Source organism: Gymnodraco acuticeps, unplaced genomic scaffold (genome assembly GCF_902827175.1).
Source record: "Gymnodraco acuticeps unplaced genomic scaffold, fGymAcu1.1, whole genome shotgun sequence".
NCBI lineage: Eukaryota > Metazoa > Chordata > Actinopteri > Perciformes > Bathydraconidae > Gymnodraco > Gymnodraco acuticeps.
Window position 1 is genome coordinate 529,823 of NW_022990027.1, and position 26,384 is coordinate 556,206.

At 42.0% G+C, this 26,384-nt stretch overlaps 2 protein-coding genes across 7 annotated transcripts; both read right to left on the reverse strand.

Annotated features, from left to right (window-relative positions):
- Positions 1–454: 454 nt before the first annotated feature.
- On the reverse strand, positions 455–11,164 carry LOC117545222 (cytoplasmic polyadenylation element-binding protein 4-like). Of its 6 annotated transcripts, none has more exons than XM_034214932.1 (12): positions 11,011–11,164; positions 8,948–10,064; positions 8,739–8,837; positions 7,648–7,738; positions 6,943–6,993; positions 5,983–6,006; positions 5,414–5,590; positions 4,789–4,878; positions 4,554–4,672; positions 3,854–3,968; positions 3,586–3,767; positions 455–3,440 (listed from the first exon to the last, which is right to left on the reverse strand). In XM_034214932.1, exons 2-12 carry the CDS (start codon positions 10,007–10,009, stop codon positions 3,213–3,215), a joined length of 2,238 nt encoding a protein of 745 aa, XP_034070823.1. In that variant the 5' UTR covers positions 10,010–10,064; positions 11,011–11,164; the 3' UTR covers positions 455–3,212. The 6 variants fall into 6 exon arrangements, with proteins under 6 accessions (XP_034070823.1, XP_034070821.1, XP_034070826.1 ...); XM_034214930.1 differs by having other exon boundaries at positions 7,648–7,741; XM_034214935.1 differs by having other exon boundaries at positions 7,648–7,741; positions 8,948–9,941; positions 11,011–11,159.
- A 6,498-nt stretch (positions 11,165–17,662) lies between these two features.
- Positions 17,663–23,855, reverse strand: stc2a (stanniocalcin 2a). The gene is made up of 4 exons (XM_034214902.1): positions 23,717–23,855; positions 21,602–21,744; positions 20,785–20,996; positions 17,663–20,564 (listed from the first exon to the last, which is right to left on the reverse strand). The coding sequence occupies exons 1-4, from the start codon at positions 23,853–23,855 to the stop codon at positions 20,201–20,203; spliced, it is 858 nt and encodes a 285-aa protein (XP_034070793.1). The 3' UTR covers positions 17,663–20,200.
- Between the last annotated feature and the right edge of the window lie 2,529 nt (positions 23,856–26,384).

Below are 26,384 nucleotides of genomic sequence, written 5' to 3' on the forward strand. Positions count from 1 at the left end.
GTGTTTCCCAGTCCCCATACAACATCTAAAAAAAAATCTTGATTCAAAATGCCTTTAATAAAAAACATTGTATCCATTTTCGATATTAAGTTGAATTATATTTATGTGTATAAGGGTTATAAAATCTCATGACCTTTTGTCACGTATGGGTATAGTTTTATTGTATTGAAAATACTTCCTTTTATTAGACTGGAAAATGTTTGTTGGTACAGAAGACAGAGGGCTTAGGGTAACTAGGCGCTCACCATGGCCTAAAAGAACCCTCCGCCTATAAATACCACTAACCTAATTAAACACCACCCACCAGATGTGCCCCAAAATGGCTGTCACACAACAATGGCATCAGGTGTTAGATTCCCATTTACTATAAAACATCCCCAGCAAAAATCTATTTAAAGAGCCTTTCTGAATATACTGAAATGAAAAGAGTACCTTTTTTTTTGTGAATCAACTCTAGGCGTGTAATTCTTCCTCACAGCTGTTTTATTCATTCAACAACTCACATTACAAATACTTCAAATGTATGCATACAGTTACAAACAGTTGGCAGCAAATGAATATATGACATTAGATTTTTGTTTTACTTCAATACTACAAACCAACTATAAAAACTGACGTCTGTATTGTAGCGTAAATTAATCAGGAAGAAAATATAAAAATTGGAACTTACGTATAAATGTGAAATGACTTAATAAAAATCAAAATGATATCAGGTAAAAAAAAGTTAATAAATATAACCTTCCCAGCATACAATTAAAAACTATTGAAATTTTGCAATCAAGTAATACTAACAGACATAATCAATATTCTTTTCATCTGAAAATGTGGAGCACAATACAGCAATTAGAAAAACTAGACACATCAACGAGTTTAACACATCACCCCAAAAATATAACAAAAATCTGATCAAAATGATAGTTATACATTTCAATTGAAAATATAGCAAATGCTAAATACATTATCGACCTAGTATATACAATGTTTTCAATCACAGTAGCATGGTAGTAGCAAAATAAGTAAATAAGCACAAAACTAATGTTTAAAAATAAATTCAGGTATAAATTAGTTTTTTTTTTCTTGCAGACATCAGCATGAACAATAGGAAACAAATAATGTGTAAATGACTGCATGATTTATATGGATTAAATGACTTACACTGCGGAGACTTGTTTCTGGAAAGAATAAGTATTGCACATAATGGCTCAAAGTTAACTTGCAACATTAAATCACATTCAGGTTATGTCCCAAAGCATGCCACATCACAAAGGGGGTCAAGTGATCAAGTCTCCATACCTATGTCCTACTGAGTGTCCTCTACATTACAAAACGCATCCAAAGTGTTGTCACTGTGTAGATTGCATAAACATCATGTCTGTGTAAGGAAGGCAGACTCCATCATGTAAAGAGAGGCTACAAGAGAGGTGATCTCAAAGAGATAAGGACAAAAAAAAAAGTTAAAAAGGAGATCTAGTGCATTACATTAGGTCCTGCATTAACACTAGCCATGTTATTTCTGTATTACATTATGCATGCCAAGAATAAGTAGAACTTACAGGCAGTCCCAGAAAGAGGATCTAAATATTCAAACAGATGATATCCACTCCGGTGATAGAAGGGAAGATTTCACATTGACCAAAGCCAAAACATTTACCCTATTTATAATCTTATTGAATACACCTAGGAGAGAAATATCAGAATATATTTTCAAGACTATCAAAAATCAGTTTAGAAAGGTCTTGTCATGCCTTAGGATCCTGTAATTATGTTTATAAGGACAGAGGAGAATCCATATATGACTGGCTACAGATAGCCTTTTTTTTTTATCTACAGAATCACACCGATGCACCAGACAATTTTCAGATTTACCAGCACTTAAATATATAAAAGCTAATTGAAAATTATATTAATATCATTCATTTTCTTTTTTAAATTAAGTTTACCATAAATGCAGATCTCTTAGTAACAAAGGTACAAAATTATTTTTCACCAAGTGAAAAAAATGAGGTATTGCAAAAGGAGTTCTCCCATCTGTGAAAAATGTGCCTAAAATGACTATTGAAAAAAATATTTAGAAAAGTAGTGCATAATAAATGTATATATGTTCATGACAAAATAATCAGCTATAAAACACTGTACAAAAATCAGCAGGCCATGTATAAAATAATATCTTTATCTCTGTGACAGCAAATTCTAGCTACTACCATATCCAACCACAACACTTGTGATAGAAGCTCCAGTCATGGTAGAGCGTGCAGTGGTACACCATGAGGACAGCTCAGGGAGACTGGACTGTGCATTCCCATTAGTTTGTACTACATTAGCATGTTAGCTTCCAGTGCTAATATCCCTGACAATATAAAGTGAGCAAATACTACTGCCAATACCTGAGCCCTGAGGGCTGTGTCTTTATTAGCCGACACTCACAAACCGAAACTCCAGACAACGCCAGCCTTTCCTCCGCCGAGTGACAAGAGGACACAACATTATCCTGAAAAACCCTCAGATCAACATCTGCTTTTGATGATGCGTTTTAGGCCAATCTTTGGTTTGCCCTTTCTGGTTACAAAGTGTCGACTTTTAAACATAAACCTAAAAACTCATGCCAGCAATCGAAACACGTGCGCCAGACTGAGGGGAGATTTTGTTTTGTGACGTGGCGAGATGCTATACACTGAGCTTCTTGGAAAACTCAATCGTACGACCGTGTGAAACGGCTTTCCTCCTCTCTTCAACCCAACCATTTGCACTCAACCTTTGGTAAATGGTACAGTTGTTTTCTAATCCTGCAAGCGAAAAGTAAGAAAATGCACCCTTCTTAAACTCAACTTCCATAGTTAGTATACTGATTTAGGTATGATGAACCTCACTAAAATTTGATGTTACTCTTGACAACAAATGTAAGCAGCTTTGCCAGCTAACACGAAAAGAAAGTACAGTCAAGTCAGAAAACATCTAAATCCAAATCTAATGCATCAATATGCTCATGCACACTTAAAGTCAAAACATAAATGGGATTTCACTCTCTTCTTAGCAGTTACTTCTTTTAGAAGGCCCAATTAAAATAATAAAAAATAAATTATGTTTTTTTTTTTTTTAACTTAAAAGAAAAGTGCATTCATTTTTCATATCATAGCCCGTACCCCTTCCCTTACTACCCCTTTCTCTCAATCCCTCTCCGGTCCTGCATCTTCTCCCTCCCTTGCCCTCTCGCCTCAGTTCCAGCGGAAGGAGATGTGTCTCGGCCGGTCGCCTCCCTCCTTCACCAGCGGCTTGTGGAACTCGCGGCCGGCCCGGGAATGGATGGCTGCCCAGCAGTACTCACAGTAGTACTGCAGACAGGTCACGTTGGCGCAGAAGAAAGGAGCAAACTTCCCCCCGCAGCGGGTGCCCTGGCACTCATCACACAGCTGGTCGTCCAGGACATATGGCTTCACTTCCACCTGAGAAACAGAGATGAAATGGAGGACAGAAAAGCTGTGTTAAAATGGAGGTTGAGAAAAGTCTGAATGCATGCACAGCAGCATGTCAGATAAATATTTAATGAACTTCCAAATGTTTACAGACCTGAATAGGAGATGGACTCACCCGTTTATCAATCTCCCCGTGCTGCAGTTGAACAAATCGGGCACTAATAGCTGCAATGTAGCTTTGCTGATTGGAGAAGGCTACTCGGCCCGCCCCTTTTGGATACTTAAGTTCAGGGTCTGTGTCTATCCCAGCGTAACACACTCCCCCATACAGACGGTCCATGATCATGGCGAGCTCCACTGGAAGAGCAATACAAAACGTGTGTTATTGGGATCAGAACAACTGCGAAACTGCACAACATTTAGGGGTCACAGCACACCCGTACCTGCACGTAGGGGACGGGGGACACCTCCTACAAAGATAGTTTTCCTCGGGTCCAATGGCTGAGAGCCGTCCATTACAAAGTCACTGTCGTTCAGGTTCCAGGGCCGGATCTGGACCTGCAAAAATCAAGACCAGGAAAACAATCTTCCTCAGTTGGGCTCTAGTCATCCATTTTGGATTGTAAAAAAGGAAAGTGGATTGCAGCTCATGTAATATGTATTGAAACATTCCTTTGGTTCTATTTCACTGCTTTTGCAGGATGTTGTTGTTGCGGAGGATACTTAAAGGAAGCTTCTAGAATGATGATCCAGTAAATGCACCAACTTGTGAGGTCACTACGTTTCGCTTTTCTCTCCTTTTGTGCCGTTAGCAGAATACTGAAACATCTACATAAAAGTACACTGAAAAAATCTAAATGAATGTTACAGTTAAAAGTACTTCCAATGCTCACAATTACTTGATCCTTCACATGTGTACCAATCTATTTTTAAATCATATGTTGCACTAAAAATGAGCAGTGCACTTAAACTATGTATCAGATGGATTACCACTGTGAAGTCCTCATTTGGGCAAACAAAATTAAGAGATCCTTTCTGAGATACAATGACCAGCCACACTATACTACACCATTTGTGCGAGTCTGCTTTTGCTGAGCAGGGCAGATAACTAGCATAAAATATTAAACAGTATAACCGACTCACAGGCTTGTCTTTGATGGTGGGACTGGAGACACACAGGTAAAGCTTGCCATCCTCCTGAATACAGGCATCAATCAGGGCCTGCACAGAGCTCTCGTCTTGAAACAGCAGGAATGCATATCCTGGAAAGGTTGGATAAACAGAATAATGAGTGTGCATAACGAGCAAATATTCATCATCACACTGCTGTTGAGTCAACATGCTGGCAGAAATATAATGTTCAACTGGTTTGACTCACCTTTTGGTGGAAAATAGGACTTGCTCTCTGCCTTGTGAGGCCAGTCAACAAACAAGTGACCAAATCGGCGGAAACTGGCAGTAATTTCATCTGGAAAAGGAAACTCAAGACAATCAGTAATGGTAATTAGAGCTGCCTTCAAGATTATGGGTGGGCAGATCAATACCAATATTTTTTTTGGAATATAGATTCTATAATAGTATATTTTTCTCTTCTACATTTGTAATTCACCAAAGAGTGCACAACATGTAGTAAATAAACAATAAATGCATACCCTGACTTATTTAAACTGCCCACCCTTACATAAAAGCACATAAGCCACTTTAATATTAAAAAGTATTGACATCAGCAATTGTGGCCCTTGTGTAAATCAAATCGCCAAACCCTCGTCAAAACTAAATTATGCTTTTAGTGTCATGAAAAGGAAAGCTGAAGAGAGAAACTAAAGTTGAATTAACATTTGTGATATGACTACATTTACATTACAATAAATGATTGGTAATGATATTAAAATCTCTTACAAGAATTACAGGTACCATCAAAAGAAGTCCAATATTTAAGTTTGGTACAGCTTTTGATTAACAACAGTTTAGAATAGAACCACCCTCTGCAGCCAGTTACATACCTTCATCTATGTCTGGGGGGAGCCCTCCAACAAACACTTTGCGAGAATATCGCTCCACGCGTTCACCATTGAGGTGGGGGAAGCAGTGGGCTGAACCCAGGCCAGCCAGACCCTGGTCCCCAGACTCATCCTCTCCAAAAGAGCGCTCATCCTCCATGGGGAACAGAGACGAGTGACCTAGAGGAGATAACAATCTGGATTACACATATTGTTTCACCCCCAGCATGGTTATACAACAAATCTTACTTATTTGAAATAATATTAATATTACAATTAGAGGGGAATTTGATGCAAATAAATTATGTCAAGAAATGCATACAGAAGCAGCTGTGAATGCTAGTTTTGATGACACAGACAATACTACTAGGTCTTAGCAGGCAACATTGGAAGGCTTTTACGCCCTACAGAAAAATATGATTTAACCTGACACTATTTAAAGTCAAATCACTGACACTGAACAGCCAAGCAGACAAACAAAAAGATAGAACCACAAGGTCATCATCAGGAGTCATGACTGATTACTAAATTCAAAATGAATGAAGGAATCAAGACATATTCACAAGCTTTACCTCGTCTTCTGCCATAACTTCTCGCTGCATGTAAAACAACACAAAACACTCTTGAAAATACTTTTTTTTTTAAAAAGGCACAAAATAAGAGACAGCAAGTAAAACATTGCCAGGGCTTGAAATTAATTTGTAGAATGACCAGTTCAGTGTGTGAGAGTGTATTTGATATTTACAGAGACTGAATATACACTAAGCCAAATATGCTTTTCATCTGATGTACCTATCCATTCAAAACTTTAGGAGAGATACATTCCCACTGAAATTGGAATAAATACATATTTCTGAAAGACAGCACGGCATGTACACCACAGCAATTAAATGCCTAATTAAATCACTAATGCAATTAAACCAAAATAAAGCATACCTGCATTATTACAATGGTTTCTAGTGCTAAACTTTCAGTAATACCACATTACTTGAGAAACACTGAATCATTGATTTTATAAATATAATTCTTATCATTTTGCATCCGAAAAGTGATACCTGGATTTCCAATATCACTACCAAAATAAATACAACATACAGCATCTGTCTCTGACAGCATACTTGAGATGAAATGAATTAGCTCCCTCCCGTCTCTGAACCTCCCTGACAGCAGTATTATTTTCCTACTCCAAGAAGCCGGTCTGGTCTGGTTTCCTTTTAGTCAGCCATTTTGGTCGTGTGTCACTGTAACTACCACAGCAGTTCAGAGAGGTATAAAACTAGTAACATGACTCGAGCCATTTTATGATTTTACCACTCGTTTTATCTCAGATGTGGTCATGTGATATCCATAGGTTTCTCTTTTGTTTTCTATTTTATGTCAGCTTATCAAACTTATCAACGTTTAAATTGTAGTAAGACCTAGTCTATGATCTTGCTTCCTCCACATTTTTTTCCCTGCATTTGGCAGACATTAGTTCCAAGCCCTGACTTCTGCTTCAGCACTGCATATTTGTGTGCATGTCATTTACATACCATTCATAGGTAGAGGCCCGTCTCCTCCCTGGTGAGAGAAGTTGTAGCGTCCTACATGACAGAAACAGGAGAGGCCTCAGAACACCATTTCATGACATTTAACTCCTTCACCTTTCACATAATGTTCTTTTCATCTTAATGCATTCTTTTCTGTGTCTAAAGAAAAAGACCATAATAGCACACAATTGGGATGATAATGAAGATATCAGTAGAAAAATCCAATAGTGCCTCAAATGTAGTTCAGCTTATTCTTACATGTACAAAAGTGCATGTTTGCAAATCAACACATTCTAGGAAATACAATATGTATTCGAAAATAGATGTGTTGCTGTAAAAAAGAAAGTACAAGAATCCGCTGGCACGGATTAGTATCATGGCTGTGATGGAAATTGAGCTTTATAAGATTGACTGGAACAAAAATGATCCGAATTGTTTAATTAATGGAGTAAGTGATGAAGGGTCTGCAAAAATGCTGAAGGTAATTATTTTCACGAGTTACTGAGAATCTTAATTATGATACGTGTAGAACTGTTGTATTTGGGACCTAAAAAGCACAATGCACGTTCAAACTGCCTTCAACACAATTAGCAAGGTGAAAATAATTTCCACTTGCTGTCAAATACATACAACAAATTGCTGTATTTATGGAGAGCTATTGCTGAGGAGAAGTATCCTTTCCTCCCTTTTGGTAGTGTGGGAACCAACCTTTCAAGGAATCCTGCTCAGCCCTCATAATGTCAATCAGAGAGTTCTCCAGAGAGTGCATACTGAAACCATCAAAGGACCGTGTTCGCTCCTGCTGAAAGAGAGGAAGACAACAATTAGCCTCCTCATTTCCCACATCACCATCTGAAGCTGCAAGAGCGCTGACATAGTTTGCCATGATGCTAAAAGCTAATAAAAAGCTGCATAGATTATCCCCGTAGAGACTTCATCGGATAGCACTGTAAACAGAAAATGGAGCCCAGTATGCAACACAAAATCACCTGCATATCTCTGCAATATGATAAGATCTTCTTCCTGTATCCAATAGCATAAGATATAAGAATATATGCTAGTTAAGGGGCTAAAAAATATCATCCTTCCACTTGGCTAATTTCAGATCAATACAAATTCTAATTGAATAGCTGAAGGTTAAATGATATATTAGCATTTGAATCAATTCAAACAACGCTAAAAAGCTTTGATATGTAATACAAAACACAAGTGAGGGTGCTTCAGTTTATCTAAATGGGTTGGGAGCATGCAAAGCTGCAGCCGAGCACAAGACTTCTCAAATCAGGACAAGAGGAAGACCATGTGATGAGGGCAGATGATAACACTGCTCTCCTTCAATGCAATGATCTAGATAAGAGCTCACACAATATGTTTAAATTCATCCGTTTAGTTGGCTTAACTGTCACGCATCCCGCTTTGGTCAATGGCCTATTTGTTGTATTTGATACAGATGAGCGTGTTTAATAGGATTAACATCATTTGCCCATGGAGGCCACACTAAAACTAAACGTTGTTCCTTTAGGCATCACACAAAGAAATTCCCTTAACACCAGCCAGAGTATTACCTGGGATTATTGGTGCATGATGTGAAAAAAAAAGAAGATCTTATTGCGATATGATCCATGATATGGAAATGATATAATTCTAATTTTTGAGCCATTTTAACCAAGCAAATATTTCTCTCCTCTGGTTTGCAGGCAGGGACATCTCTGGAGCTCCGTAATTCTTAATTCATTTTGATAAATATTTTTCCTTTAACAATTTTGTGCTTACTGCAATATGACATGTGATATGCTCACCTGGAAAGGGTAGACACTGTCACTGCGGCTCATGCCGTCTTCTACCCAGCCTTTGTGATTGAAACCAGAGCTATTCCTGGGGAACTTCTGAGAGGGAACCTGTAAAGACAGTTGGATGAGTTTCAAACATGTTTACGAAACAAATGCATCGTGTGCTATTATAACAAATATGCGAATATATTGTGTTTGAGATGAGTCATGAAATCTACCTGATTGTTGGGGAAGGACTTCTTCAGCGGAGAAATGGAGTTAAGACCCGTCATGCCTCCACCTACCCCACGCCTGTACTCTCGGACCCCCTGCGTGCCTCCCCAGCCGCCATAGCCACCGGGGCTCCAGGAGGTGGAGGTGGGAGTGGAGGGGCTCTGGTAGCTTCCCCAAGGTGAAGGGGGTTTGCTCTGGGCAGGAGTGAGGTGGGGCAGCTGGGTGAACGGTCCGGAGCGGTGGGGATGCGGAGGGAAGGAGGGCTGGGGTGGATGAGGGCTAGCTGGGGAGCGCCGGTGCTGCTGCGGGACCCCCTGACCGTGTGGGTGGTAGTGCTGGGGGTGAGGTGTGGGTGGGTGGTGCTGGGAGACCGGTCCAATCTGCGGGGAGAAACTACCTCCTGCTCCAAAGCCAGGCCCAGCGTGGTGAGAGAAGTTCTGGAACAGCAGGGGAGGTCCGTTGGCGTTGGAGCCAGTGGGACCAAAGAACCCTCCCACGTCTTCTCCGACCACTGGAGACTGGGTGGATGGGACAGCGGGGGACCAGTTGTTAAAGCTGGTCAGGGAGGATGAGGAGGTGGATTGTGCACAGCTTGTACCCATACCCAGGCTGTCCTGGTAATCAAACCCACTCAGCACAGGGGATTCCATCCTCAGCTTCTCCTTTCCACCACTGCTCTCCAAAGAACCCTTCTCTAATGGGCCGTCTTCGGGAAGACCTCCCTCGAGCTCTCCTAGGCCTCCCCCAGCCTCCTGCTGGCCCGGGGACAGGGCCTGAGGCTGGGACTGGACCTGAGACTTCTCCTGCATGTCCTGGAGGTCCAAGGCCTTGGACTTGTCTGACTCCAGAATCTCATCTTGCATGTTACTGTGTTGGGCTACAGCAGGGAAGAGCCAAGCACTGCCCCCATTGGTGGAGCAGGTGTTGTTTATGAAGGAAGGGGGGCTGGGGGGGTTGGAAGGGTGGTGAGGGTGCTGGGGTTGGAGGTGAGGAGGGATCCTTACAGGGAAAGCAGATTTGTTACCACTGCTGTTCTTCACCAGAACTCCGAACCCGTAGTCCCCCATTTAGGACAGCCAGTAAATCTTCAATTCACTTCTGGCTTTCACCGTCTTCTTTATTCTAATGTGTGGGTTGAGGATGGGCACGGAAGGGGGGAGGAATGGGTGACAATAAGCATAAGGCTGTTAGACCTCAAGTTGATCTGGCATCTAAAACAACATTTACAAAAACAAGCCTCGCTTTAACCATTGAATGTGCTTGGGCTGCACCCTGTCTGGTCTTGTGATGCAATCAATGAGATTAAATCATTGACTCTTTAGGCCATTGGAGGCCTGGATGAAATATAACACCGGGGTAGCAGGCAGTTAACCACGGAAAACACCCAGCCTAACCAGCGCAGGCAGCTAACAGCCTTGTGAAGCTTATACGTCTCTAAAGGTCGTTACGCAGCTAGCAGCAAGCTAACAGCTGCTCCGCCACCTTCCATGTGCCCTTTTAAATCATGCAGATCCCAGCAGTCAAATTTAAAGTACGATTATGCATTACTGTGCATCCGTGAACGCATAAGCGCTGTGGAGGCTTACAGCATGGACACTTACCGAATAATCTTCCCTTTTCAGCAATGACCTCCTCATACGCGACCATTTAAATACAGGAAAATGTTGATGACGTCTCCTGTCTGTTCTGAATCTAGGGTAGTTCCCTTCACCGAGCCGCTAGGCTAGGATAATAGCCGATACCGCAGAGACGCTGTAGCATATTTGCAAAGCAGCTGGGAAGCCATAAACGAATTACACGGCTACAACGTCCCTTTAAATGTCAGTAACCTACACGACAGCGTTACCAACGACAGCACGGCAGAGTATTACATGACATGAGTGGTTAGAAATTGTATAAATCTCTTTAAACGACCTCGTCTGTTTCGTGTCCTGTATGTTCAATGTCACACACAGCCTACCAAACCTTGTCATCATTTTTACATCTCGAAATAACGCAACGCAACGTCGACGGTTGTTCCAACGTATCGACAAACATGTGCATTTTGTGATATGTCGGGCATAGTTACCTTCAGTTCGGCGTCATGACCTTATTGTTTAGATGTTAACATATTTTAGCGTTTTCCCTTTTTCTGCATTTCCTAGGCAGCCGGTGTAAATGGTCTCTTCTCTCTTCTCGATGACAGCTGGACCAGTCGGGAGACACTTCCGTCTATAAGCCCCGCCCATACCATCAGCCACCAGCCACTGTGAGGGTCAGGATTTCCCTCACAAGCCCCGTCCATTCTACTGAAATCTGACATTTGATAGGATGTTTGCCATTTGGCCACGCCCACATCAGTCATTCTCAATGAATGGCACATGCCCTCAAGACGTTCTCCTCCCAAATAAGGATGCCTTGCAATCAATGGGAGGAGTTTCGTTGTAATGCAAAGCAAATACATTAAAGATCCAAGCTAATTTATATCAACCAAGACACAAATGTGATTACTTAAGGCCAGTGGAAAGGGTTAAAATGCAAGGTTTAGGATTGGTATTTGCATTTATTTTAAATGCAGTTGTGTTAATTTGGCTAAGCAAATATGTTTCTCCATTACATACGCCTACAGCAGTTGTCTAGGATTGGTGTGTTGTGTATCAGTAAGGCCCTGAAAAAAGCAATGGATAAGATAGATATATAGATATTTTTGTTTGACGATTTACACTGGAGGCAGTCTATGGCAAAGTATATTATATTCAGCACACAATCAAGTTTGAAAGCTTGATTAATTTAACTTTAGTCAGATGCGTGCTGTACATTGATCATACCACAATATCAGCAAGTTAATACATAACATATCTATTCACACATAGCCAGTACCTCACTTAGTTAGTGTCTCTCCTTGCTGAAGCCAATTCATTAAACCCTTAATGATCCCTCACCAGGAGAGGAAAGAGTATCCTGTTCAATATAATTACTCTTGCAAGACCTACAGTATACATTCGTCAAGTGAGGCGTAACATTACTTATGTTAAAGCTCAAGCAAAAATACTCATTTATAAAGTCCTAGTAAACGTCATATTTAATTGTAGACACTATAGGGCATGTTTGGGGTCCTATCTCATATTAACATGAATACTTGATCAAAAAATGCTGTGCAGTTCAGTACTACGCCAATAACTGTTGGCCATTTTGTCTCTGAAAGCATTAGCAAATGTGCCTTTTTAAGGAAGCGAGTTTCAAAGCAAGCTCAAAAAGACTGTCTTCATAACTGTGCCATGAAAAATCTCCCTGAAAGAGCTTATTCTTGTTAACACAGTGTTCCCCAAGGCGGACCCACCCTTCATTTGTATCCTGTAGTAACAGCACACATCACCCCACCCCACTCCAGTGTGCAGCAGGGCCTGTTGGGGTGGTTTAACAACACACACAGCGGCGTGTCTTGAGCTTCTGGTTTCTTTTTAAAATAACAGACTGCTGTTCCAGGTCTTACTTGTTTAATATTTCCCAGGCCAGTATAGTGTGTGCAAGGATAAGCGTCTCAGAACGTGTGCTGGGATCCACCATCTTATATATGCTGCTGCCTGGTCTTTTGAGGGCGACAGTAATTTGAGCACAGTGAGTTGTGTCAGCGTTTTCTTCCCTAAGAGCAACACGCTCTGTATTCCCCAGTGAAACTGAGCCCTGCTGCTGAGGTTCCACTCATTTAATGCAGACAAATTACACATGATTATTCAACACGCAGTTTATAAAATGTGTGTTGTACCATAGGACATTCTTCTCTCTGAGGCCCAACAGTATAGACAGAAGTGGGGTGCACCCATTCACCCCCAAAGGTTCTTTAATGATTCATCCATGGAACTTAGGCACCCAGTCATTAATTCATTAGTTCTCACTGGAACACAGGGTAGATGTTCACAAAGCAGACAAGGCCGACTGTCTCAGGTTTCTCTGCTGCTCAGCCTCCTCTCAGATGTGATCTACTGCCTCCATATTGATAGAGCTTGGTTGTCATACCAACCATGCAAACTGGGAGATGTCTAGTCCAGCCGGCAGCCAATTGTTTGGCCAGGAGGTCATCGGTATCAGACGCAATGCATTGTTACAACATTGTGACAAAGCATAATTTCTCTTACACAATGTATCCCACTCCACTCTGTGGCCTTTATATCAGCTCCCTGACTGTAGCGTAACTAACACTCACAGTTTTCGATGTACAGGCAAATATGTCAGCATTAATTTGAGTGTTGGCATATACTGTAGCTCACATTTCCGTTAGGACGGTGCCAATGTATTTGGAAATGAGTTAGTAATATTAGGATAAACACAAAAGTAGTATGGTGCAGTCATTCCTGCAATGTTTTTCTAAACAAGAAAAGTTGTAGTTTAAAACTAAAATTGGAGATTTTATCCCACGTATCAAGTGTGTTATTTCATCAAGGGGTTACGTAAAGATTGGGGACTCACAGGGTACAGAATTGAAAAGAAGAAACTGTCAACAGGATCTAATGGGTGTTTGAGGAGTATGCTGCAAAAAAACTACTTGAAAAAACAGAAAAACATCACAGTTCGGGTTAAAATAAGTATGTTGAATTAAAGCCAGGATGGGTGCGTATTTGTTGAAACACTCTTCGCATCCTGACGACAATGAATACATCTAATGCTTTGTCAAAAAAAAGAATCTGGTAAATGTCGATGTTGCAGGACTTTTATAAGTCTACTTGCCTGCCCATGCACTCATTGCATGTCACTGGAGTCTACGACAAGCTGTTAGCCTGACAGCTGTTCAAACTAAGCCCTGTTAGTCTTTTATGTTCATTAAGATATTATTACATTCATAATGATAATTACTGGAGAGTGACCTTGGACGGAGGCTTGAAGGGACAGGCTTTCAGTGTTGCCAAAATTGCGTCTTTCTTGCTAGATGTAGCAATCTTTGGAGCTAGTGCTGCTAGCTACTTTCATTGTAAAAATGTTGGCAACATCGGGTTGGGTTTTTCAGATGGATATATTAAAAAAAGCTTGTTTACTTGTGTTGGCTTCTACAATGTTACCTTCTGAAGCTTTAAGTTTCCTATGTAAGTTAATTAGTCAATGTCAATAAGTCAATGACACACAAACAGTCCTGATCTTTCATCATAAATAAGTTGATACAGTTTTAATTTCTTTATACTACCTTACCTGATTTTTGTCATGGAGTAAAATTATGAAAGTGAAAGTTAAGCAAAAGGACGCGCAGTGATAACATGCTTAAGAATACTTAAGAAATTGACCTGTTACTCGCATGTAATTTGGTGATACCAGGGTGAAACTGAAGCAGTAGAGGATGTGATATCCTGATTCTTAGACTCTTATCTGGGTCAAAGTCCAACAATGCTAGACTTCTCATTACACAAATTAATAGTATTGTCACCTAAACTCTGATAATCCTTATAATGTCATCAGGGAAGTTTGGAACATTAGAAAGCTCCTCTAGAGCCACAGAAGACATTATAGTGTTTCAACAGGCTGAGCCCTCGTGATGACTCAACTTCATCGAGTCCTCCATTAATGTAAAACATAATTCAAATGCATTGGTTGTTCCTAAATACACTGAACAAAAATATAAATGCAACACTTTTGTTTTTGCTCCCATTTTTCATGAGATGAACTCAAAGATCTAAAACATTTTCTATATACACAAAATAACCATTTCTCTCAAATATTGTTCACAAATCTGAAATAATCTGTGATAGTGAGCACTTCTCCTTTGCCGAGATAATCCATCCCACCTCACAGGTGTGGCATATCAAGATGCTGATTAGACAGCATGATTATTGCACAGGTGAGCCTTAGGCTGGCCACAATAAAAGGCCACTCTGAAATGTTCAGTTGTATCACACAGCACAATGCCACAGATGTCGCAAGTTTTGAGGGAGCGTGCAATTGGCATGCTGACAGCAGGAATGTCCACCAGAGCTGTTGCCCGTGAATTGAATGTTCATTTCTCTACCATAAGCCGTCTCCAAAGGCGTTTCAGAGGATTTGGCAGTACATCCAACCGGCCTCACAACCGCAGACCACGTGTAACCACACCAACCCAGGACCTCCACATCCAGCATGTTCACCTCCAAGATCGTCTGAGACCAGCCACTCCGACAACTGCTGCAACAATCGGTTTGCATAACCAAAGAATTTCTGCACAAACTGTCAGAAACCGTCTCAGGGAAGCTCATCTGCATGCTCGTCGTCCTCATCGGGGTCTCGACCTGACTCCAGTTCGTCGTCGTAACCGACTTGAGTGGGCAAATGCTCACATTCGATGGCGTCTGGCACGTTGGAGAGGTGTTCTCTTCACGGATGAATCCCGGTTTTCACTGTTCAGGGCAGATGGCAGACAGCGTGTGTGGCGTCGTGTGGGTGAGCGGTTTTCTGATGTCAATGTTGTGAATCGAGTGGCCCATGGTGGTGGTGTGGTTATGGTATGGGCAGGCGTATGTTATGGACGACGAACACAGGTGCATTTTATTGATGGCATTGTGAATGCACAGAGATACCGTGACGAGATCCTGAGGCCCATTGTTGTGCCATTCATCCACGACCATCACCTCATGTTGCAGCATGATAATGCACGGCCCCATGTTGCAAGGATCTGTACACAATTCCTGGAGGCTGAAAACATCCCAGTTCTTGCATGGCCAGCATACTCACCGGACATGTCACCCATTGAGCATGTTTGGGATGCTCTGGATCGGCGTATACGACAGCGTGTTCCAGTTCCTGCCAATATCCAGCAACTTCGCACAGCCATTGAAGAGGAGTGGACCAACATTCCACAGGCCACAATCAACAACATGATCAACTCTATGCGAAGGAGATGTGTTGCACTGCGTGAGGCAAATGGTGGTCACACCAGTTACTGACTGGTTTTCGGACCCCCCCAGACCCCCCCAGACCCCCCCAATAAAGCAAAACTGCACGTTTCAGAGTGGCCTTTTATTGTGGCCCGCCTAAGGCACACCTGTGCAATAATCATGCTGTCTAATCAGCATCTTGATATGCCACACCTGTGAGGTGGGATGGATTATCTCGGCAAAGGAGAAGTGCTCACTATCACAGATTTTTTTCAGATTTGTGAACAATATTTGAGAGAAATGGTTATTTTGTGTATATAGAAAATGTTTTAGATCTTTGAGTTCATCTCATGAAAAATGGGAGCAAAAACAAAAGTGTTGCATTTATATTTTTGTTCAGTGTAGGTAGTTTAGAGACATACTATTGTAATGTACTTCCTGTAATCAAAGATAACAGAGCATAACAGGAAGCTTAGACACTTCAGATTCACTTTTTAGAACTAATTATAAGAGACAACCAATGCTTCCTTAATGTGACATCCTTGTATCCAACATATGGTGATAGCTTAGTTTGTCCTGAAAATAAATATGTATACTACTTGATTATGCCTTTCAGGGTTGAGGTTATACAAGGATTTCTACACAAAAAGACCAGGTGAACCAAAGTATGAAAAAAGGGATTACACCTTAGAGAGGGTTCATAACTATACATTTTCAGCTTTAAAAACATTTGCAGCTTCCATGAAGTAAAACAACCCATATTGAATTAAATATGTTCTCATGCTCCCACTATATGCATTTTAGTCAATAAAAAGAGAAATGTCACCACCCAGTGGTCATTTACTTTCACTACACACTCAGAGAATGCTGGCTAACTGTGGCATTGTGGCATATTCACAATGAACTGCAGAGGTGCTGATACCACTTACTTAGGTTGTAAGATACGTTATGTGGCATGTTGCTTTTTATCTTTCCTGCCACACCGTAGACACATACAAAAAACCGAACCAAGGGTTTTGTGTCTCACATTCCCATGTATGGGCAAATGGCCACAGCACACTTAACTTGACCCTAGAATGACTTAAAGCTGCAGAAGGACAGTTGGAAGTCCACCATTCAAATCAGAGCACTGTGTAAATGTTTAGTGAGACAATGTACACTGTGGGGACAACTCATAAAAACTGACACCCTGAACCAAGCCCAAGCATAGACTACAATCCAGAGCAGCTGACATCAGTGTTTAGGCCTTTCAAAAGGGAGGATATTTCCAGTCCTTGAAACTTTAAACACAGTCTGTATTTCACTGTCAGAGGCGTCAAGTTAGACGGAGGCAGATGGGGTGTCTTTTAACTTGTGTGTATACCTGAGACAACCTTCTTATCTGATACTGTGCCACAAGAATGTGTTTGTCATGGTGTTTATGCCATACTTCAATGAAATCCTTCTGTTCGGTTCGGGTAAGATTTACTACTTTCATCAATCATAAATGTTCTGTTTTACATTTGAAGGCCTTATGATATCTTTGAACACATCTTTGCTGATTTGTTTAATTTAATTTTGAGTGGTCTCATCAACTTTTTAACACGTATGTACCTGGTCAAAGATGACCGCCATAGGAAATGAATAGGAAACCCTAGATAAGGTTCTTTCATCAGAAAGCACACACCAAAATCGACTAAATATTCATTTTGTAATACATTACCAGTGTCTATTCTTTGTATATGTAATGCAGTTATTTATGTAAACCAGTCTGATACATTGTTTACAGCTTAAAAGGCTGTTAGATAAAATGTGGTGATGATTAATGGTTGTAAGAGCATAAAACAGACAGGTCAAATTTGACCACGAACACCAAAGCAAGGGAAAAACCGGAGGGTTAAATAAATACTATAGTGATAGACACATGTACAAAATACAGACAAAAATACTTTAATGATAACAAGATACATTTGACTTCATGAGTCCAAAGATATTTGTAGGATCATATGCCCAATGTCTTAGGTGAGTTACAAACTTCTAGACCATGTTCTGTATTTTCAGCGGTGGAAGAAGAGTCCTTGTGCTTAACGGAGGAAAACACGTCGTGATGGAGCACTAACAATACCGGAAACGTGGTTAGTTTTATTTCCTCTGAACACATAAAGAAAAAGCCATTCAAGCCACTACATTATTACAAAAAGCCATATCAAACCTAATGACAGAGCTGAACAGATTGTTACTTTACACACACATACAGTACATTCTCAATAGGATTAGCTTATGTCTCATGCTGGGATGTCACAGGAATCCCAACTTCCAATAAAAAAAGAAAAGCCTGAAAGCCTCACTGATGATTCAAATCCACAGAGCTTATAATACTCTCTAAAGGATTGGGAGGAAATAACCTGAATGTAAGTACATCAGGAAAATAAAGTAGGAAAAAAACTGAGCCACAAAGTCTGCGCAGGTTTTAGCTTCTTTTTTTTGCACCAATCGCTCCCCGGCATGTGGTGTAATGTGCTCACAAGCTGCACTTCCGCAGCTTAAAGAGTAAGACTGGCCTGAAATGGTCAAAATAAGTGTCTGTGAATTAAAGCAGGGAGAGAAGAAGAGTACTAGGAGAAGTCAAGATGGAGTGAATCATCACATTAAAAAAAAGTCTCCTTTTTCTCTGCACTCCTCTTTGCCTCTCCGAGTTGCTCGCTCTTGGCTGTGGCCCAGAGGAATTCTCTGGTGGCCTCGGTAAATACAACATTTAGAATAACAGCGCCAGAGCCCCCGTGTGTGGACTTAACCCAGTTCCTGGTTCCTTGCTGCGTTGCCTGCGGCTCTAACGGGTAGAATAACAGGCCTTCATGTCTCTCCTGAACTAGGTAAGGGACCAGAGAGGGATAAGGGATGATTTAGAGATCTGGAGGGTTTCTTTAAAGCCTCTTTCCTGCCCATTGGGACACCTCAATCTTCTGAAGAAGGGGCTCAATCTGGTCCTAAGGGGCATGCTGGGATAGAGGCTTGGTGCTTTAGTTGATAAAGAAACCAGGTTTGATCAAATTAAATGTCTTGTACAGTTAGCTCTGATTAGAGGGCGACTGCTCTAGAAACCTGGTCTTATTTCTTAACCTGCAGCAGTCCAACACGGACTAACAATCATCCAAAGTGCAACATCTAAGACTTCTGTGGCTCAACATCATCGTTAAATAGCTTCAACATTAAATCTCCCCATGACACAGTATCATCCATTCACTTAAATCACAGAGAGGCGGTCACTGTGGACAATAACAAGTTTAGGCACCTTGATGTGTGTGATTTTACATTTGAAAAGGACTTGATTGAACATCCTCTCTTTGCTGCAGTTCACCAATAGCTAGATGGAAAACCAATGTATAAGATTTGACAGTTAAATTCTTGCTTGTGGAAAAGAACAATAATGTCTCCTGAAAGAATAAACATGAAATTAATCTGTGATGTCACCAGGGCAGAGTTTCTGAAGCTCCATTAACAATGAATGGGAGCGCCGTGACACTTTTTGATAAAAATAACAAAGAGTCCATGTCTCCCATTCATTGCTGTCCAGACAGCAGTGCTGGATGACATCAGAGATTAATCTCGGCTCTCTTATTATTAGCTTTGTGAGAGACTTATCAATACATACAAGTGTGAAATGTCCATATTCATAGTATTACATGTGCATCCTCTTTAGAGTGGATTTTCACTTGCACAAGTTTGTTGGCTTCGTGGCCATCATGCACTACAATTCATATGTGCCAGAACTGGACTTGAAACCTGTACAATTTTGTATTTAATCATCAAGTATCTATAATTATAATACACATTCCCACTTTTGAAACCACAAATGGTGTATGTTACATATCTACAGACCAATGTGTGATGGGTGCAATACTGTGAAGAGAACGACAGACAGCACGCCATATACTATGTGATCTATAGTATATCAGTATTGCAACTATATTTATGCATGTTTATATAAATATAGATAGGTATATTTCTATGTACATTTTGATACTTCAACATTGCATACAGAATAAAATAAATAATACAAATATAATCAAATCTTACAGTAAGTATGATTTGAGAAATGCTATATTAGAGCCTAAATAGTCCTAACAGATGAAATAATCATGATAATTACAATTATTATTCAATTTCTAAAAAAATAGTGGCCTACAGTCTGGCATAACAATACAAGCTACACCACAATTACCCTGAAAGTTTACCATGTGGGACTGCTGGAATGACTGGAGAGGGCGGAATAAGGACAGGAAAAGGTTGGGGCTTGTTTCCTTCTGCTCAGTCTGTCTGGGAATTTGTGTGTGTGTGTTTGAAGAAGTGTGCGAGAGTGTGTTTTTGTGTGTGAGGGTGTGTTCATTTGTGTTTGTGTGCATAAGTCTGCAAGTGTGGTTTTTAAACGTTGTATGGGGTCAAAGGTCGGGACAGTCTCCTGCGCTTTCACCTCCGGATGTCGGTGGCCTCAGGGTCTTCCTGCTCAGCCACGAGTCCAGCCTCTGGGCTCTGGCGGCGGGGTCCCTGACTGCGATTGCGTGGGTGAGCATTGAAAGCCGCTTTAGCCAGTTTGTCCTTTTCGCCTTGCCGCGGAGGGCGAGGGAGCTCCAACTCAGGGTGGGAGGTCAAGGGCTGGCGGTGGTGTTCGACGGCAGAGCCGGCTGGAGAAGGGGCGAGGGAGGAGCAGAGGCTCAGGCTGTCACACAAAGCCCCCCAGTTCTGCTCGCACTGTAGCCGCACGCTCCGTGTCAACGCCTCCTTCACCTCCTCTCCGCAACTCAGGAGAATATTCACCAGCTCCACGTATGGGCTGGGCAGAGAGAGGCAGATAACTCACATGAAGCTTGTGATTTGGAAGCACAATAAAGACCAATGTCTAGGAAACAACAGGAATAAATGGGATGGCACTATTACTATACATGAAATAACAGAACAGGGAGGTAGGGAAGGTACACAAGCAGAGATTTGATAAGAAGAAGGGACAGGCCAAATAAATCTATCCAAACATGCAGTCCGGAGTAGCCACTCACCCTTTAGGAAAGAGATCTTGAAAATGGATCATCTCCACCATGACGGCCACATTGTCCTTAGCCGCAGAGCACAGGTTATGTTTGATGTAGCACTCTCTCTGGAGCTGGAACACCATCTCTTTAATGGACACACACTTCCTGCTGATGCAGCTGAACTTGTGCCGTAGCCCATGTGCCATACATTTCAGAGCATCCTTGATGAAGGATTTCCCCTATAAAACACAGCAGAGATGAAACTGTGAGCAAACTCTCAAGACAAGCTGAAGTTGTTGGATCATGTCAGCCAAAGAAAAGCCTTCAGGTATTTCTTTAACATATTAAAATATAATGTTGCTACTTTCGAGAACTTCACCCGTTTAGGCAGATTTTGTGAATATGTGCAGTTGTGTTAAAGCAAACTTGTTTTGAGTGTGTAACTGTATTGGGGTGGAGAAATGCTGTGTGAATAGCAGTAAATTGTGCATGATTTGACTGCCAAAGATTCCCAGAATGTGATCCTAGAGACATGTTAAGACCCCAGTCAGGCCTGGCTTGGCAGGTCTTCGGCGTCCGCTAGGCGTACGGCCAATTGGCTCATGACCCCTGATCCCAACTGTACATGCACCAGTCCAATGAGAGGGAAGGGAACCTCCCAAGAGAGGAAAAGAGAATAGGGGAACCGTACATTCATGATCGTACTTCTAGGAAATGTGGGTATGTATATATATAATACAAAAAGAACAAGTAAACACATCTGTGCATAAATGACAAGTGTGGAGCGGTGAAGAGGAATGTTGCCTCTGGTTATACCATTTTTGCAAACAGACTAGTTTAGTACCTGAGAGTCAAATTTGCCAGCGTTGTGCAGGAACGTCATGCAGATTTCCTGCAGCCCTCGTATCTCGCAGGAGTTATTCTCAAAGCACTCAAACACACCACAGCCGACATCCCCTGCACTCACCAGGCAGTGCTGGATCTCAGCTGGAAAGAGAGAACAGGTTAGGAGAGGGACCTTATTGTCTGTTCACAGCAAAGACGGCAGCACATTGTTACAGTTTTACTGCTGGAAGACACAACTCCACTTCATATTGCTGCACGAAATCACAAAGCTGATGTGGCGTACGACTATTACCACAGACACAGGCGCTTGCTTGTGTGTTCATGACATAGAGTCAGAGAGAGAAAAGGGATGCAGGGCGGGTGGAGGGAAGGGAGAGAAGTCTAATTTCCCAGGCTGAGGGGTTCCTGCAGAGGAACACTGTGACTGGTGACAGATATTACTGTGTCATTCTGCACCGCAGTCCATCTGCATTGCCTAGCATTGAGATGGGATGGTGCATTGCAGATATAGCCTTGACTGCTACTGAGTGGATGAAAACACAAATGCAGTCGTTTCTATAAATGTGCATCAACAAGTCTCTCAATTTTTGCATTCAACGATGAACTGCACAGTAAATCGGCAGTATAAAAAATGTGCATCATTAGCTATGAAGGGGTAAAACAGACGCCATGCAGGCAAAACAACTTGCAAAATATCTAAGTATATGTCATGTGAACACATAATATGAGCTTCTGCACACCACTGGCTGGCTCCAAAATGACATTTCCTCTTTATAGTGGCCACAAAAGACAGGAATAAAACAGATGTCTGAGGACAGAAATTACCATGTGAAAGTTAAGGTCTCTTTTAGCCCAAAATTGCTGTGTAATAGCATGCGTTATGAGCCATCTACCAGCAGGGAACCTGTCACAGAAACTACTGCTTTCCCCATGTGACATTACTCTTAAATTAATCTGGCAAATTGCACGTTAGGTTGGCAGCAAAACCAGCCTTACACAGTTTGGCTCCGAAAACCCTGAGTGTTGACTCGAGTGAAAACATAATTACACGCGTTATCTGCCTCGAAGCTGATAACTGAAGGGCGTAAGAAAATGTTTTCCTTCAGTCGGAAGTGCGCATCAGGCGCGTAAAGGTGAAGCAAATACAGGATTAAATGGGATTTATTAAGAATCACGCTTGTCAACAAAGAGCCTCTGTTGGGGGTGGTAGGGGGAAGGGGCAGAGTTTGTAGGCACTGAGTTGAACTTTAGTGCGCAGGAAAAGTGAGCCGCCGTCAGCAGTGCTTGTTTTGGCATCACGGGAATGCGCTTGGATCGTACGAGCCTGGCCGCAACGTGCATTGAATTACACAGTGGTGTTACCAGGGTCTCTGCTGTGAGACCTGCATTGGAGTTTGTCCTTATAGTTTTTATTCCAATGCTGTAATATTTTTGACACAGGTTCACGTGGTGTGGCGCAAGTTATGCTCTCACTAAGGGGGGGGTGGACGACGACAAATCAGCCAATATAAACCAGCAGTTTGAACGAAAAGGCAGTAGTCCAATGTGGTTAGTGCTGTGTGTTAGACGAGTGTCTTTGGATGGTTTCTACGCTATATTTCCCCCAGAAGATTGGGTCAAGAAATAAACTCCTGCTCTTCTTTAGCCACACTACTACAATCATGACTGCTCTACTAGCCTGCTTGAACACATCACACAGCATTGATTGGAGACACAACACATGCAGATTGTTTCCAGAAGACACTGATACTGTCATCCATGACGCGCGCACACGTACACCAGCACGCAAGCACACCTAGATGCGCTGCCGTATACATTACCTATTACCTTGTGCCGATCTATTCATAGTTTACTAACATATTGAGTTTCTGTCTGAGAGTATTTACAAGATATCGTCTTTCTGAATAATCGAAAAAGGGTCACTAGTGTGCAGCACGGCGCCTGGATTTAATTTAAAAGCTGCGGATTGATCAAATCGCCCGGAGGGGTCCCCAGCAAGGTTTAATTTTCAGCCACCGAAACACGTGTACGGACAAACCCCACGGAGATGTGCGCGCAGTTGCATCACCGAATCTTCCCATTCCTTATCTCCACTGACACTTGTAGTTCTTACCTGTATTCTGCAGGGAGAGGCGTCCTTTCTGGCTCGCAGGCTTCTCCGGGAGGCTGTCGTGGATATCTATATTATCCGATCCCACCACTTGCTCCAGCACTGACAAAACCAGCAGCGCCACGGCCAGTTTGACCAACATTGCGTCCCTGTGCTACGATTCCCAGCAAAGGTCCTGCGGTGTGTGTGTGCGTGCGTGCGTGTGCGTGTGTGAGGGGTTCACCTTGGATCAGTGATCAGCTCAGCTGCGGCTCGGTGTCTTATGGGGCAGCTGTAGGACTGAATGCATGAGCTGGAAGGGATGCTGCCTATATTTCTCAGAGCCCCGGGTGTCAATTTGGATGAAGGAGTTAAGCAGGTGTTGTCGGTTGGGGCTTCACAACCAATCAGAGACGCAGACATCCACGTCCAAGGTTTTAGGGGAGTGTCCAGTGAAAGTCTTTTGAAAGTCCCTTTTTGCAATAAAACTGGTGCTATAAAGAAATATTCATGAGTAAGTTGACTGTGACAGCTTTCGGATGATCAAGTAGTTTCTCACAAACCAAATCTGTCAATCATAAAACGCTCCAATATAAAACGCTGATCTCCAATAGGAACTGTGATACTTTCAACAGCTTATTTCATGTGCATATTGCAAGATAACTCACAGTTCCTGTTTTTCGTTGTAAAGTCAATAGAAAGTCTGTTTTTGCCATAAATCCGGAACACTTATTTAGGCTATGAGAGAAGCGAGAGGACCAAGCTTGCCAACAGACTGGAGAAAATTGTAGCTGTGAGGTGAAAGTAGTCTACATAAAATATAGGCTTAGCCTGTGGGTCATTAATGCAAGGGAGTAATTCAATTGACTGCAGCTTCATTATGTTGTCACTGCTTTAAAAATAAAGGTGAAAAGTCAGCACCCCATGAAAATAAATTGAATTTGTAATCTTGCAATCGATGCTGTAAAATCAATACCTTTACTCAAACAACAGGATGTCATATTGATTTGGTGATAATGCTATACTTAATGGATTCTTCCATTCAAAGGATCCTAAAAATAGAAGCCTTAATAACTCTGTGTTTATGGGGATGGATATATGAAGAGGTCTAATGCCTGGTTTAGTCCATGACAATGAGATTTGCTAACCACTACTACAGGGAGTGGTCTAAGAATAGATGACCAAGGTTGGCAGGGTCGCACATTTGGAGACCTTAGAGGAATCTTTTTCGAGAGCAACACTCGAGGATGTCATGTGGAATAACTGCGAGCAGACTGAGCCTGCAGTGAGAACAGAAAGTCTATTTTCTTTGAAATGTTTCCAGTTACCTAATGGTGGAACTCTTTCAGGTAAAGGCCTCCATAGGAGACAGTGGTGCGATGCAGAATAGGATGTCCCTGCGTGTGTCACTTGTCATGCCATAGAACCACAAGGGGACATGAAATAGTATTGATGGCAGGAAGTTACTATCAGGGTGCAGGGGGGGGGGGCAACTGCACTTATTTCCAAAGCCATAGGGGGCCCAGTGATACTAATTGTTTATTCATTTTTGCAATTTTAACTTTGCACCAGAGCAACCTCATTATAATAAGCTTCCATACATGCAAACAATACGCATAAACACAAATACAATTTGTTTTCAAGCAAGATTTGTTTGTTCAACTCATCTGCATATTTTAAAATGTTGGGAGTAAACTCAGGGAGACAAAGTAATGACCCACACTAAAACAAAACATACTTTCTGGTTTGACACAAACTTAAACTTCCATCCTGACAGTAATAATGAGCAATGATGATGTGTTTTAGGACGAAACGGGTTGTATCTGCTACAGTTCTCTATCGTATGGACGGTTCGTCCAAACGAGGCCGTAACGGAACCGCGGAAACGGAGCCCTCAAACGATAACGGCTCCCAAGGTGGATAGATCTGCGAAACGCTCTGGGGGGCCAAACGGCTCCGTGTGTACGCAGGGGCGGCCCCAGGAGGGAGCTAGGGGGTGCTGAAGCACCCCCCAGGATTGCCAAAGCACCCCCTAAGCACCCCCAAGAAATATGTGTTTTTTTTTTTCTTCAAAAATTATTATTATTATTTTTATTAAATTAAATTAGAAATATTATTGATTACATCAATGCATATGTGAAACAAACACATTTTGACCAAAAACATAAAGCCAACACAGGTGATATGATTAGGCCAATGGCCAGCACCCATTCGATTTTTGACCTACCCATAGACTAAATTACATTGTGACACGTGGGTGACTTCCTGTTAGCTAGAGCGCCAAATGATTTGCTAACAGCAAAGTGAAAAATTGATCGTTTTTAATCCTTAAACGTACACGTGTGGACACTCAATCAAAACCAACTGAAAGCGAGAGGGATTCTGCACATAATAGGCCTCGTGAGTACAAGTAGCTTACTTCTGGGTCTCTGTGTTTCATTCAAGCCCTGCTCTGTGTGTGTGTGTGTGTGTGTGTGTGTGTGTGTGTGTGTGTGTGTGTGGCACGAGCCATTTTGTGTGCGTGCGTGCGCGAGCGAGCGAGAGAGCTCGCCTCGCGCACCAGTGGGTATCTACCGGAGATCGTTGTGGTTGTCACTACCCGATCTGCAGCTCTGCCCGATCTGCAGTGCGCATGTGCGAGATGGTCCGCCATATTGGACAACTCCGGACGGCAACCCAAATAGGACAACAT